General features: G+C 60.2%; 1 protein-coding gene across 4 annotated transcripts in view; it reads left to right on the top strand.

Annotated features, from left to right (window-relative positions):
- SH3RF3 (SH3 domain containing ring finger 3) overlaps positions 1–11,240 on the top strand; it is a 204,713-nt gene extending 193,473 nt beyond the window's left edge. For 2 of the 4 annotated variants that reach the window (XR_010934295.1, XR_010934294.1), the window contains exons 8-10: positions 4,697–5,028; positions 7,972–9,722; positions 10,120–10,246. Coding sequence is in view for 2 of the 4 variants with exons in the window: in XM_067703969.1 (XP_067560070.1) it covers positions 4,697–5,028; positions 10,120–10,288 (501 nt within the window). In the remaining 2 variants the exon portion in view is untranslated. Of the gene's footprint in view, positions 1–4,696; positions 5,029–7,971; positions 9,723–10,119 lie in introns of all 4 variants that reach the window. The other 2 variants (XM_067703969.1, XM_067703971.1) reach the window with 2 other exon arrangements.
- The last annotated feature ends 3,267 nt before the right edge of the window (positions 11,241–14,507 follow it).

Here is a 14,507-nt window from a genome sequence, read left to right as displayed (position 1 = left end):
ATTTAGCTGTGGGTTTGTCATATGTGGCCTTAATTATGTTGAGCTATGTTCCTCTATATCTACTTTGTTGAGACTTTTTATCATGAATGTATGTTGAATTTTGTCAGATGCTTTTTCTGTTTTTATTGAGATGATCATATGATTTTTATCCTTTGTTTTGTTAATGTGGTGTATCACATTGTTGGATATACATATGTTAAACCATCCTAGCATCCCTGGAATGAATCCCACTTGACATGGTGTATGATCCTTACAATGTATTGTTGGATTCAGTTTGCTAGTATTTTGTTGAGGATTTGGGCATCTATATTCATCAAGGATATTGGCCTATAGTTTTCTTTGTGTGTGTGTGTGGTGCCTTAGACGGGTTTTGGTATCAGGGAAATGCTGGCCTCATAAAATGAGCTTGGGAGTTTCCTTCCTCTTTAGTTTTCTGGAATAATTTGAGAAGGATGGGTATAAGTCTTCTCTGAATCTTGGGTAGAATTCACCTATGAAGCCACCTAGACCTGGGCCTTTGTCTGGGGAAGTTTTCTGATTACTGATTCAGTTTTGTTACTGGTATTTGGTTTATTTAGATTTTTCTATTCATGATTCAGCCTCGAAGATTGTATGTTTCCATTCCCTCTAGGCTGTCGAATTTGTTGGCGTATAATTGTTCATAGTAACAATTTGTTACTCCTTTGTATTTCTGTGATGTTAGTTGTAATTTCTCCACCTAATCACCATAGGATAATGAGGAGATGATGGTGAGGACATGGCACTCATAGGCCATGTTACAGGTTAACTTCGTTTTAATGAAATGAATTGACTCCCTGAAAAATTAAATGTCACATTTTATAAATCAAATTCTATTCTCTTTGACTTCCTTTAATTTCAGAGCTAATTTTCCATAATTTTAATTGACTTTTAACTGGCAACACTTCTTAATTTAAGCTTTAAATTTTTTTTCCTTTGGCCAAGTTTTTGCATTAATATTTTATGAAACAAGGCCTCTGGGGACAGACACTATCATTTTATTATTTGTAAAATGTTTTACAGTTTTCCTATAATGAATGAACGTCTCTTTTTTTAATATTAGATTTCCAGATGACTCTTTTAAAGTAGGTTGTGACTTTATTTCAGGGTGTGTGTGTGTGTGCCGGTGTGCTTGTTTCCCTAACGTCGCCTGTAATCCTTCTCTAACGTAAGGACATTGTTTGTATGGGAGGCAGAGTGCAGACCCAGGTGTGTGTGTAGCGTGAGAGCCGGAGCTTCTCATGCCTGCAGGCCTGGCTCCCACCCATTCCTATGCCTGGCGTGGCTGCTGTGCCTGGTGAGCTCCTGCTCAAACGATGGCCCTTGCCACCCAATGTACAACTGGGGAGGGCAGCCTCGCCTGGGAGCCAGCTAGGCAGCCAGACACACGGGTCAGAATCTCCACCCCCGTGCACCTCAGCACTTCATAGCACGACTTTAAGCCCATGCCTGTCCCCTGGGCTGAGGCACTTAGTAGGTAGGGGACACAGTCTCCTTCTTTGATCACCTTCCCACGACGCTGGGCCCCTCCTTGTGTCTTAGCTGTCTGCCGTCTTCTGGAATCACTTACCTGGTTGCACAGGTGACCATCGGCTTCTAATTGATCACTTCCTTGGTTCTGGATCAGAACCATCTCAGACCTGCTGAATCAGAACCCTTGAGGGCAGAGCCCCGCATCTACATTTTATCGAACTCCCTGGTTGGTTCTTTGTGTCAGCTGGAGCCGAGAGCCCTGTGCTGGTCCCTGGGGTCTCCCAAGGCAAGGCAAGGGTTAACAGGAAGTGAAGTTGATTTTACTCATTTAAGAAAAATGTATTGGCAGGGAATTCCCTGGCACTCCAGTGGTTAGGACCCCACGCTTCCCTGCCAACGGGCCCGGGTTTAATCCCTGGTCGGGGAGCCAAGATCCCGTTAGCTGCGTGGCCCTGCCAACAGTGAACAAGCAGAGACGTATCGGGAGCTAAAGATTGTTCAAACTTGATTTTTTTTGCAAACATTTAAAAATATCCAGACACACCATAAAAACAGCAACAGAATCATATTTTGTGAGGACTGTAATAGTTTAAACCAGCTCTTGCACTGATCCTAAACACTCGGTGAGCCAAACGCAAAGCCGGGACTGGACCGGGGCTGCCCTGGGCTCCCGGCGTCCAGTGCACAGCCCGCCGGGGTGAGCTGTGTCAGGGGAGGGGCAGGCAGGGTGGGCGGTCAGCCGCACAGGGAGCTGGGGCGTCGCAGGGGAAGGGCTGGCCCAGCTGGGAGCGAGGGCCCCTTTCTCTGGAGATGTGCCCTCCGCCCCCCGCAGCCGGTGGGGGGCAGGGGGCGTTGTGCTCCCACAGTTCAGATGTTTGGGGCCCCCCAGCAAGGCTGAAATGACTGAGCCTCGGTCGTTCAGAGGGTCACTGGGGTGGAAAGTGACCCGTGCTTAGGGGAGGGGAATGTAAGCCAGGAGCGGAGGGGGGCTGTGAGGAAAGCGGTGGCCCCGAAAAGCAACAGGGCGCGATTGCCCACGGCGCCGGGGCTTGCAAAGGCCCGGGAAACCCCAGCAAACCCGTGCTCCTTTAGCATGAGCTTTTGGCCCCGATCCACCCCAGCGCGCGTCCTCCCTCTCGCGCCGCCCGCGAGGGGCCCATCGGTGGGTCCTCGGCTGCGCCCACAGACCAGGGCGGCCCGGAGGGGCTGGACCGGCCCCCGAGCCCGCGCTCCGCTCCACGGGGTGTGTGGACGCGGACGTCTGGGGCGGGCAGCGTCCGCCGAGGTCAGTGGGAGGGCAGCCGGTGGTGACTGACCACGGGGACCGACAGGAAATCCCCCCGCGTGTGGGCGCCCGGCTCCAGACCCGCAGCCGCCGGCCTCCTGCGCCCTCCCTTCCCGGGGCTCCTGTGGGTCCGCGAGGCAGGCGCTCACTGATGGCACGTGCTCGTCAGGAGGAAGGACACCCGCAGGGCCCCCCGCCGGCGAGCCCGTGACCTCCAGCACGTCCGCTCGGGGGCGCGTATCCGGTGCCCGCAGCGTTCTCGGCCCGGGCTGGACACGGGGGCGCCGGGACGTCAGAGCCATGCCCCCTGCCCGCGTGGTGTTCTGGGGCAGCCCTGGGACGAGGCGGGTCGGGTGACGGCCCCCCGTCGTGGATGGTACCACAGGGCCACTGGCAGCCCTGGGGACCCATCATGTGGCTCTTAGTTTTATTCACCTGTGTGCTTACACACACGTGCACACATACACACACACACATCATACATACACGCATACACGCACATGTATACACACGCACACGTACATGTACCTGCACACACATATACACACACGCACTACACATATACATGCGCACACACTTGCACATACACGCATACACGAACACATATATACACACATACATACACATGCATACACACGCACAGTTAAATCACTTGTAAGAGTTTTGGACTTCAGGATCGCATTTGACCCTGTGGCTTTTTTGCCTGAGACCCAGCAGCATTTGGGTGTCTGGCTGCGGCGTGCCTCCCCTTCCAGAGGCCCTGAGGGCCAGGGACCACCGGCCCACCGGAGCCAGTGCCTCTCCTGCTGGTCTCGGGTCAGGCGACTGTCATCCTGGGAGCCGCTTCCTCCACATGGTGGCCACAGGAGCCCCGCTACTTGGAGGACGGGGACGCCTCTGCGCCATCTGCATGGCGCCCCCCGGTGGCCAAATGACCGAAGCTCCCCTAAGTGTGCCCCACGCACAGATCTCTCTTGAATGTTGGAAGAGGGCTGCCCTGTGACACGCTCCCTGCACACCTGCTCCCCTCCAGGCCAGGGCTCGCCCGTGCCAGCCGTGGACAGCATGCAGGACATCAGCTTCCATCCTTCCTATCAGTACCAGTGCTGGGAGTAGAGAAAAATGTCAGATTTGTTCATACTGAAGTGTTATTGACTTACCCTGAGGTTATGCACGTCCCTACTAAGTGCACTTCAAGGGGATTTCAGCACCACTAACTGTCCCCAGCTTGGGGGCAGAGGAGTCCCCATCCAGCCAGCGTAGGGTCCGGCGGGCCCCGTGACCAGAGCAGACTCTGTGGCAGCCATCGCCGGCTCAGGAGCTCAGTGTCAGGCTCCGTGTGCTGCCTGTACCACACCACACCCCGCGCCGGCTCATCCGCACCAGCGTCAGAAAGTAAATCCCAGGAGGGCCACGGCACTGTCTAGATTCCAAGACGAGCACACTGCTCTGGAAGCACCTCTGCGTGCACACACTCCCCCTCCACACCGCTCACTCACACGTGCGCACACACGCGCACCTCGGCTCCCTGTGTGGCACAGACCACACGGTGCTGCCAGGGCCTCCAGATGAGGCCGTGTCTGTACACGTGGGTTCTGGGAGCCCGGGGCGGGGGGTGGCTGACATGGAATAACCAGCCCCCCACCCCACCTCCAGGTGAAGTTTCCAGGCTGGAACGTGGTCCCGCGATGGCGGGGCTGCTGTCAGATCGGCACCTCCGGGCCCGGGTCTGTGCTGGCACCTGTGCCACGTCTGGGGAAGGAAGGAGCTGGGAAGGCTTTCCGTCTCCGCCGTTCTCCTCCTCTGAGCATCTTTACGGGACCGTGTTTAGAGCTTCCTGACAGGGTCCTACCCCCTCGCTGACGACGAGGGCCTCCGGGAGAACTAACCCACTTGACTCCATTCTGTGTGTCTCTCTAGAAAGACAAGAAGCCCGGGCTTCTGAAGCTGCTGGCCGGCGCGTCCACCAGGAGGAAGTCGCGCTCCCCGCCGTCCACCTCGCCCACCCACGACCCCCGGGCAGCGGCGGACGCCTCCCTCCAGGGCGCGGTGGGGCCCGAAGTGTCCTCACTGTCCGTCCACGGCAGGGCCGGGTCCTGCCCCGTTGAGGGCGAGATGCAGGGGGCCTTGGGGTTGGAGCCGCTGCACAGGAAGGCGGGCTCCTTGGATCTGAGCTTCCCGTCGCCCTCCCGGCAGGCCCCTCTCTCCGCGGCCGCCATCCGCCCCGAGCCCAAGCTGCTGCCCAGAGAGAGGTAAGGGTGGGCCTGCGTCCTCCTGGGCCTGGGTGTGGTGGTCTGTGAGGTCTGGAGCCATGTTGGGGAACAGGGATGACGCAGGTTTCTGGGGTTTCAACCTGCCAGGCGGCCCTCACTATCCCATCAGCTCAGATACAACGGGAGCGTGTTTCACGCTCTGAGTCCATCTGGGTCCTGAGTTTGTGTTTACAAGGGATCCATCTGGAAATCTGGTGGAACTGATGGTGCCTGAGCCCGAAGAGCGAGCAGTGGAGCGAGGGACCTGCAACCCCCTGCCCCAAAGGAACCCGCGTGACCCTGGGCTGAGCCCCCCGTAGGCCTGAGCGAGCCCCGCCCTGGGGAAGCTCTTCCAGGCTCGGCCCACTCTGACACCTGGCCCCAAACTGCCTTCAGGGTTACACCATGCGAAATGGCCGGTATTCGTGTTTTTTGCCAAAGACAACAATTTCTTAGAGTTCAGCATAGAGTTTTCCAGGTCAGGAAACTGAGTCCCCCGAGGCCTCGGGTGGAAGCGGCCAGAGGCTGGTGTCCTGCTTGTGGGCCATCCCGTTTGAGTCATCGGTCCTTAGAGAGCCTCAAAGAGGGCTGAAGGGCGCTCAGGGGAGGAAACGCTTTCCTTTCTAAGTGCCCCTCCTGCTGGGAGAGCTGCCTAAACGGTGAAAAGGGGAGCATCTCCTGAGCGCGCAGTCCTGGCATTTCTGGCAGATCCTTCCCCCGCTCGGCCACACTGACCGATGCCAGCCCTTCCGTCTGGCCTGACACGCACCACACACGTCACACGCACATCCACCATGTACACCACACACAGACACACCAAGTGCACACCACACACCCCCTCCTCTCTCCCTCCACTTCCTTCCCCAAGGGAGCCTCCGCCTTCGGGCAGCTCTCCCACGTCAGAACCTTCTTTCTGCCACGGGACCAACCCAGCTGCCTGTGATTTCTGAATGGGGGTCCCGGCCCCTCCTCCAGGTCCCAAAGTTGGGGGCTCTGGGGAATGACAGGTCCCTAAACATGTCGAAGCTGCTCTCGTGTTTCCCCTGGGTTTCTGCCTTCCCAGATCCTCAACTTCTAGACTCCACAAAGGGCTTAAAGACCCTGTTGTAAAGAAATCATGAGAGTCTATGATTAACTGGGAAGTTCAGGGAATTGCTCCCATTAGCTGACTGGATTAACTGGGAAGTTCAGGGAATTGCTCCCATTAGCTGACTGGATTAACTGGGAAGTTCAGGGAATTACTCCCGTTAGCTGACTGGATTAACTGGGAAGTTCAGGGAGTTACTCCCTTTAGCAGACTGGATTAACTGGGAAGTTCAGGGAGTTACTCCCATTAGCTGACTGGATTAACTGGGAAGTTCAGGGAGTTACTCCCATTAGCTGACTGGATTAACTGGGAAGTTCAGGGAATTGCTCCCATTAGCTGACTGGATTAACTAGGAAGTTCAGGGAGTTACTCCCATTAGCTGACTGGATTAACTGGGAAGTTCAGGGAATTACTCCCGTTAGCTGACTGGATTAACTGGGAAGTTCAGGGAGTTACTCCCTTTAGCAGACTGGATTAACTGGGAAGTTCAGGGAGTTACTCCCGTTAGTTGACTGGATTAACTGGGAAGTTCAGGGAGTTACTCCCATTAGCTGACTGGATTAACTAGGAAGTTCAGGGAGTTACTCCCATTAGCTGACTGGATTAACTAGGAAGTTCAGGGAATTACTCCCATTAGCTGACTATCCTAACTGGGGATATTGTACCCGGGTCCCTGGGCGCCCTCCTGCCCCCAGCACCCTGCACAGCTCCTTAGTGACCACTACTGCCTAGCGCGGCCCTCACCCCGCGCAGCCCTCAGGACTCCCATGTACCGGCCCCCAGCAGGTCGGAGCTGAGGACATGACAATGGCAACGTCACCTTCAGGCCGGGGCAGCTCCCGAAACACCTGGACTCGGGCCGGTGGGTCACACACCTGACCTCGCAGCTGTGACCAGAGTCCTGCATGGAGAGCGCACCCTCACTCACACCCCAGCCCCTGTTTGGGGGCCCGCCAAGGGGGGCTGTGCATGAAGGGCAGGCTGGGCTCGGTCCACGCCCCCAACATGCATCACAATCTTGCAGCAAGAGAAGCACCTGCCACTTAACAGCCATTTCACCCAAACGAGTGTCTGCTTTTTGAGTCCCGGCCCCTACATACAACACGGGGATGATAGTGCCTGGTGGCTATAATGGCCGCAAAGCACCTAGATCAATACCTGGAAAAGGATGAATGCGTAGCGAACGCCAAGGGCAAAAACAACCGTAACGACGCGTGAGATGACACGGGAGACGGCGCTGTGTGACGTGACGCACACGACAGGGAGGCCGTGGTGAGGGCCGTGGCCCCCCCACCTCCGCACTGACTGACAGGCCTCCCCACCTGTTCACACGCCCCGTCTGTGTGTCCTCACCTCTCGCCGGCCTCAGCTGTTCGGCTCTGTTGCGATTTAGGAGTTTCTTGCTTTGATCCGTTGTGAGTCATGGGAGGCTCCCAAAGACGTCTGTGCCCTAATCCCCAAACCAAGGATAAGGTAGCAGGTGGACCGAGCAGCTGACCCTAAAGTGGAGAGGTCGTGCAGGCCCCGCGGCGGCCCGTGTGACCTCAGGAGTCCTCGCAGGTGGATGAGGAGCTGGGCCCACCGTCCTGGCTTTGAGATGGAGGGAGAGGCCTCCACCGGAACGCCGCAGCCTCTGGGGGCTGGAGGAGGGGAGGGGACACAACCTGCCCCGGAGCCTCTATCCCTCGACTTCGCCCCGTGAGGCTGTGTCGGACATCGGACTTCCGGAACCCCCAGATGAGACGTGTACGTTGTCAGGCACTGTTCGTGGGAATCCGTCAGAGCCGCCACAGGGACCCAAGGCATGTGTAGACCTTAGAGTTTGGTGTCCAGGGTATATTCTTATCATTTTCAAGGTCCTGGAGGGACACCACTGTGATGCCCACAGCCCCCGACCCCGGACCACTCGCCCTCATGGGGACCGACACGGGGGCTCTGAAGGGCCCCTCTGGTGACACGGAGGATGTGCCCAACCCCACAGGCAAAGCATCTGCATCTGCAGTGGTCGGATTCCCTTCGAATTCTGCGCCTTTGGTCCGTGAGTCTGATGTCTGCAGATGGCTGTGGTTGACGCAGCCGCTCAGGACAGTCTCTGACGTGTGACGCCAGGATCGTGTCACTGTTCGCTTGGCCCTTTGGGGCCGCTGAACATCAGTTTCTTTCAGCGTCTTGGAAGGATCTGGGCAGAAAACTGAATGCTGGTCTTGTAGACGCTCAGCCCACATCATCCATCCGGGCTCATTAAATCACGGGATTGCTCAGAAGCACCAGATTAATTTTTTTCTAGCAAATTACACTTTTAAAGTTGCTTGTTTCACATCTGGCAGTTGAGGCAAAAGCTAAAACTTATGTTGGGAGCGTGAGGAATGATCTCGACGCGTTCTCTCCTGGGGACTTGAGGGAAGGGGGTGGTGTTTGGAGGAGGGGGATGGGCAGGAAGCCGAGGTGAAGGGGGGGCGGTGCTGGTCCTGGCAGTCCTGCAGCCTGGGCGCCGGGGTGTGGGAGCTGCAGTCTGTGTGTGCTGGCTGATCTCACGGGCGTTGCTGTGTCCCCGCTATCTGCAGGGACGCGGGGCTGGGAGGGCAGGAGCTGTCGTCCCCTTCCTCGCCTCGTCCACTCCCTGAAAGGGACCGCGGTGGCCACTGTCCCGGCCTGCACGCTGCAGGCACCTGGGGAGGCCGGGCGGCCTCGCGACCCGCTTCCTCTCTGCCCCCCGCTTCCACCGCCTGGAGCGGGCTGGGCCCGCGAGCTCCTAGGCCGGCCCGGGTCTTCTGCACCAGAGCGTCTTCCCCAGGGGACAGGGTCAGGCCAGGTGCTGCCAGGGAGGAGGGACAGGAGAGCCTGCAGTTCGGAGAGCATGGGGAGGTGGCCAGAGGGAAGGGGGAGCACAGTCTGCACCTCTGGCCCAGGGAGGCCGCCTGGGCCTTTCGGGACTCGGAGGAGGACCCGGGCCCTGAGGGTGGGGCTGGGAGCGGGGAGCCGAGGACGGAGGGCGCCCTGAACTGCTCTCCCCGGCCCACAGACGCTCCTGCTCTGCCAGTGCCCACGGCAGGGGTGCTGGCCAGACTGGACCCAGGAGCAGGGGACGGGGTCAGCTGTGTGCGAGCTCCTGGCCGCTGCTCCTGCGACCCTCCCAGCAGCCCCACCCTTCAACCCACACGCCCCGAGGACACGGGGGCGCAGCGTGGGTCTGAGGTCGGTCTGGTGAGAAGGGAGTGGTGGGCGGTGCCCGGAGACGGCAGGGACAGGCAGGCCCGGTGTCCGTGACCGGGAGGGGCCGGTGCGCTTGCGGGGGGGGGCGACGGGAACACAGAGCCTCTTCCCAGCTTGCCTCTAGTCCGAGCGACGTGCTTCCAGTGGAGGAGGGCCGTGTGGATGGTGGGCTGGAGGCGGAGGGAGAGGAGCGTGCCGGGCGCCCGGCCGGTCCATGGGGAGGCCTTTGCTGACCCCGCCCCTCCCCCCGCACCCAGCCCGCGGGGTCCGTGGTGCCTACGAGCTGGGTGGGGTTCGCAGGCAGCGAGAACAGGCGGCCCTGCCGGCCACGAGACCACCCACAGTGAGGATCTGCGCACGGAGCCCCCAGCTCACCTGACCAGTCCTGCCCCCCGTAAGGGTGGTGGGCTTGGGGACAGCGGGACGCACGAGCCCTGTGGGGTCCCCAGCTGGAGGGGGCTGCCGGCAGCTCTGCCGGGCTGGGCGGCAGGGAGGGACGCGCATGGCCGGTCTGCCCTCGCCCTCGGGCGTTTTAGAGCAAGGCTGGTCCTCAGAGCCTTCTCCCCTGAGGCTTCCTGGGCAGGTGTGGGGTGCAGGCCTTTGTCTCAGCTCCAGGGAGCTGCCGAGGCCCAGGGGTCTGTTCCTGGTCGGAGCTCAGGCGCCCGGCAGGCAGAGGCACAGCGGAGACTCACGTCTCCAGGTGGATCTATGGAACGTTGGTCTGAAAACAGGGACGGAGCCCTGGAGCCTGGGAGGTGGTGGGCAGCTCACCCCTGTATCTGTTTCCCCAGGTACCGCGTGGTGGTCTCATACCCGCCCCAGAGCGAGGCAGAGATCGAGCTGAAGGAAGGGGACGTGGTCTTCGTGCACAAGAAGCGTGAGGACGGCTGGTACAAGGGGACCCTGCAGAGGAACGGCCGCACCGGCCTCTTCCCCGGCAGCTTCGTGGAGAGCTTCTGAGGCCGTGACTGCTGCCCCCCCAGGGACGGAGGTGCAGGGACCCCAGGGGAGCGGCCGCCTGAGGCCCTGGGTCCTTCTGGGGACCTGGCGGGGACGCCCGCACGCGCAGGACCCGGGGGTGAGGAGGTCACGCCTTCCACCCGTCCGTGTCCTCTGACAGGGAGCAGACGCCGCCGGGGCGCTCCTCTGCCATCTGCTGGCGGGGCCGGCGGGGGGCAGGGCCCCGCGCTTTGGAGAGCGTCCTTTGGGCGGCTCCGGGTGTCCCGTGGGTCCTGACCCTCGTCTCTGGCTATACCTCAGGCACCTCCACCTGGAGCCTCAGCATGGTGCCCTGGCCCGGGGTCGTCAACTGCCCCGTCCAGGCAAGGCCTGCACGTGGCTCCCGCGGGGCGAGGTGGCAGCAGTGCCTCGTGCTTTGCCACCACTGTCCCCTCTCCCCCGTGCTTCTTTCTTACGTCTTTTTACTGCCAAGCTGTTAGACTTCATAAATGTCTAACAGGTCGTTCACTGCCTATTTTTCATACATCTGGTGCTGCCTTTTTGTAAAACTAGTCGGGACTTGGTTGAGCTTGAAAGAAAAAGTCTCTGGGGCGACACCAAAGGGGCAGAACTTTTACAGGCACCATGTGAACCTGGAGAGCCAGGTCTTCACAGCCTCGGTGCTCGTGGGGCCAGAGGGGCCTGGGCATTGGAGGGAGTTAGGAAAAGCCCGTGTCTTTCCACCCTTCCAGAGCCCCTGCTGCATCTGGAGATGTTCTGACAGGAGGTGGCAGTAAAGGAGCAGGAGGGTGGACCCCAGGTCAGGAGGCAGAGCTTCCCTTCTGCTCTGTAGAGGGGACACCACAGCCGGCGCTTCCACTGTCCAAACGTGCGGTTTTTACCACCGTTCAGACCGACTGCCTTGTGACGGTTTCTCCTTTTTTTCTTTAAATAAATAACTGCTCTGCTCTCAGTGCGCACCTTGGTCTCGAGACCAGAGCCACGAGGATAACGAGGGCTTTGAGGCGTCATGCAGACTTGCAGGTCCAGGGAGCTGGGTGGGGAGGGGCAGCTCTGATCCTGGGACCTTCCCCGTCGGGGGTCCACGAAGGGCACCCACGAATCCACCTTCCCCCAAGCCCCGACGGGAGGAGCCCGTGAGAGAGACACCTTAGGAATACGTTCCTGTCAGTTCCTAAACCCTCTCTTTTTTTGCAAAGCCACTCAGGGTTAAATCAGGCTGAACACACTAGCCTTTGGCATGTCTGCAACAAAACCCAGAAGCCCACTCCCCGGCCCGCCATGAGGCCGTGGCAGGAACGCAGTCTTCAGAGTTCCTGTGTTGGGGTGTGACCTGGCCACTTGTTGCTGCCGGGTGGCTCCACGCCGGCGGGTCGCTCCTAGAGAAGAGCGCTCTTCCTCTCTCCAGGACATGACAGATTGACAGAGTTGAGAAATTTGTTCTGAATCAAAGAAAAAAAATCCGGTTTAAACGCAGGGAGCCCCGTGCACCGAGTTTATGACAGCCAGAGGTGCACGTTTGTCACTGTTGCCAGATTAGTTGCTTTCCGTGCACAGAAATCCTGTGCGTGTCTACAGTTATGTCATCACCAAAAACATGCGCAGATTAACATGCTGAGTGAGACACGTGTTCTGCAGTGAAACCAGAGCTGACTGCGTCCACAGATGATAGGAAAGTCTTCTTTCTAAACGTGGGCAGTTACCAAGCAACACCACAGACCTCTCCCGGCACCGCCCACGTGATGCTGAGAGGCTGGCGCCTGGTGGAGGGGGCACGCCCCCCTGCAGGTGTCTTAGCAAAGTTGTTGCCAGCCTCTCCTGTGCAGAGTCAGGGCTGGGTGCTGGGGCCTCCCCGGGGCCACCAGCGTCAGGGCCTCCTCGCCGGCCAGGCTGCAGGGAGCACGGACACGCACGGCCACCCCTGTGCTTTGGCTGTTTTCAAACCCTTGGTCAGAAAATCAGCCCTCGTGACCAGTGAGCCACAGACAGAGCAGGAGGAGAAGCAGACCCTTCTGCCGGGCCGTCCTGCCGGAAGGATGCCCTCGTCCCGGGCACTAAGGTGAACCAACCCTTTGCCTGACACCCTCAGATTCCCCAGGTCCAGACCTCATGCACCGTGCTCGTGATGTGGCCTTTGGGGCCAAGGTGACATGCTCTGAGGAGCAGGGTAGAGTCCTCAGCCACATGCACTGACATCAGGACATGGAGGTGACAGGGACATCGGGCCATCAAAGGGCCACGGGAACAGAGTCAGGAGGTGGCAGCCTCACAGTGAATGCCGGGCTCCGGTGGGAAATTGTTGGCACTTTGCACAGTCACACACATGCACCCCTTGCTTCTGTTAGGCACAGATGTCAGTGTGTGATTCTGGAGGGACGGACTGATGACAAACCATGATGCCTGTGTTTCCGAGTCTTTCAATAAAACTGAACGTGGAGAGGCCTGGTGTCTGGATGGGGGAGCAGTCAGGTGGGGCCGGGCCGGGCAGGAGCAGAGTCGGCAGGCGTCCCCCACGTCCCCTCTGCCAGCCTGTGGGCGCACAGCCCTGCCACCCCCGGGGTCTGTGTCAGGGTGGCGGGCCGCTGAGGGGACCAGGGGCACCAGATAGCCACTCCCGGCCCAGGCTGGGATTCTGCCACTGGGCAGGAAGAGTTGAGCCTGGCCCGCGGGGCTTGGGTGGCTTCTGGGGCCCCTGCAGGCCCGCGGGGCTTGGGTGGCTTCCGGGGCCCCTGCAGGCCCGCGGGGCTTGGGTGGCTTCCGGGGCCCCTGCAGGCCCGCGGGGCTTGGGTGGCTTCCGGGGCCCCTGCAGGCCCGCGGGGCTTGGGTGGCTTCTAGGGTCCCTGCAGGCCCGCGGGGCTTGGGTGGCTTCCGGGGCCCCTGCAGGCCCGCGGGGCTTGGGTGGCTTCTGGGGCCCCTGCAGGCCCGCGGGGCTTGGGTGGCTTCCGGGGCCCCTGCAGGCCCGCGGGGCTTGGGTGGCTTCTAGGGTCCCTGCAGGCCCGCGGGGCTTGGGTGGCTTCCGGGGCCCCTGCAGGCCCGCGGGGCTTGGGTGGCTTCCGGGGCCCCTGCAGGCCCGCGGGGCTTGGGTGGCTTCCGGGGCCCCTGCAGGCCCGCGGGGCTTGGGTGGCTTCCGGGGCCCCTGCAGGCCCGCGGGGCTTGGGTGGCTTCCGGGGCCCCTGCAGGCCCGCGGGGCTTGGGTGGCTTCCGGGGCCCCTGCAGGCCCGCGGGGCTTGGGTGGCTTCCGGGGCCCCTGCAGGCTCCTGCTTGCCTGGAAAAGCAGAATGGCTTTCTGTGGGTGATGCCCCTGCCTTGCTTGTGGGAAGCCTTCACGTCAGTAGTCATTCAAGTCCTGTTGGCCAAGAGTGCCTGGAATCGGCCTCCCAGACCAGCACACTCACTACTCGGCCTGTGTGTCTGGCCTCGGGTGCCTGTCCTCTGGAACACGGGGTGCAGGATGCCTGGAACCCACCCGCAGGAGGGGCGTCAGGAGGCTGCCTATCTCCAAAGGGGGACGGGGGGGCCTGTCTCCAGTAGCCAGACAGAGGGAGGCCCAGCAGCGGGCCGCACACGACCCAAGGCCTGTCAGGGTGTTTCCTGGAGGCGACCCCGCTGCCCTCCTGGCCGGGCCTCCCCCACAGAGCCTTTGACCGTCACGTCACTGGAGCTGGAGGGAAGCTTAGCCCGGAGCTACTTCCCTCTTCTATGTAAACGGAGGGAGTGAACTAGCGGAAGACTGGTAACACCGCCTGCAGGGTGGGGAGGGGAGGCCAGCCCCGTGCTGCAGTGCTGAAGCCTTCACGCACTCCCCAGCAAGCTGGGTCAGAGACACTCCGCCAGGTGGGCGTTAGGTGAAGCGCCCGTTCTCACGCTCAGTGCACCCCCAAGACCCATGCCCAAGGCTGGGCACTGAGCCAGGTGGGCGTTAGATGAAGCGCCCGTTCTCATGCTTACTGCACCCCCAAGTCCCCTGCCCAAGGCTGGGCACTGAGCCAGGTGGGCATTAGATGAAGCGCCCGTTCTCACGCTCAGTGCACCCCCGAGACCCCTGCCCAAGGCCGGGCACTGAGCCAGGTGGGCGTTAGATGAAGCGCCCGTTCTCATGCTCAGTGCACCCCCAAGTCCCCTGCCCAAGGCCGGGCACTGAGCCAGGTGGGCGTTAGATGAAGCGCCCATTCTCATGCTCAGTGCACCCCCAAGGCCCATGCCCAAGGCTGGGCACTGA

This window comes from Pseudorca crassidens, chromosome 14, assembly GCF_039906515.1.
Source record: "Pseudorca crassidens isolate mPseCra1 chromosome 14, mPseCra1.hap1, whole genome shotgun sequence".
NCBI classification, from domain to species: Eukaryota; Metazoa; Chordata; class Mammalia; order Artiodactyla; family Delphinidae; genus Pseudorca; species Pseudorca crassidens.
Note: the sequence above shows the minus strand (reverse complement) of the source record. Positions and strands in the feature narration are given on the sequence as shown.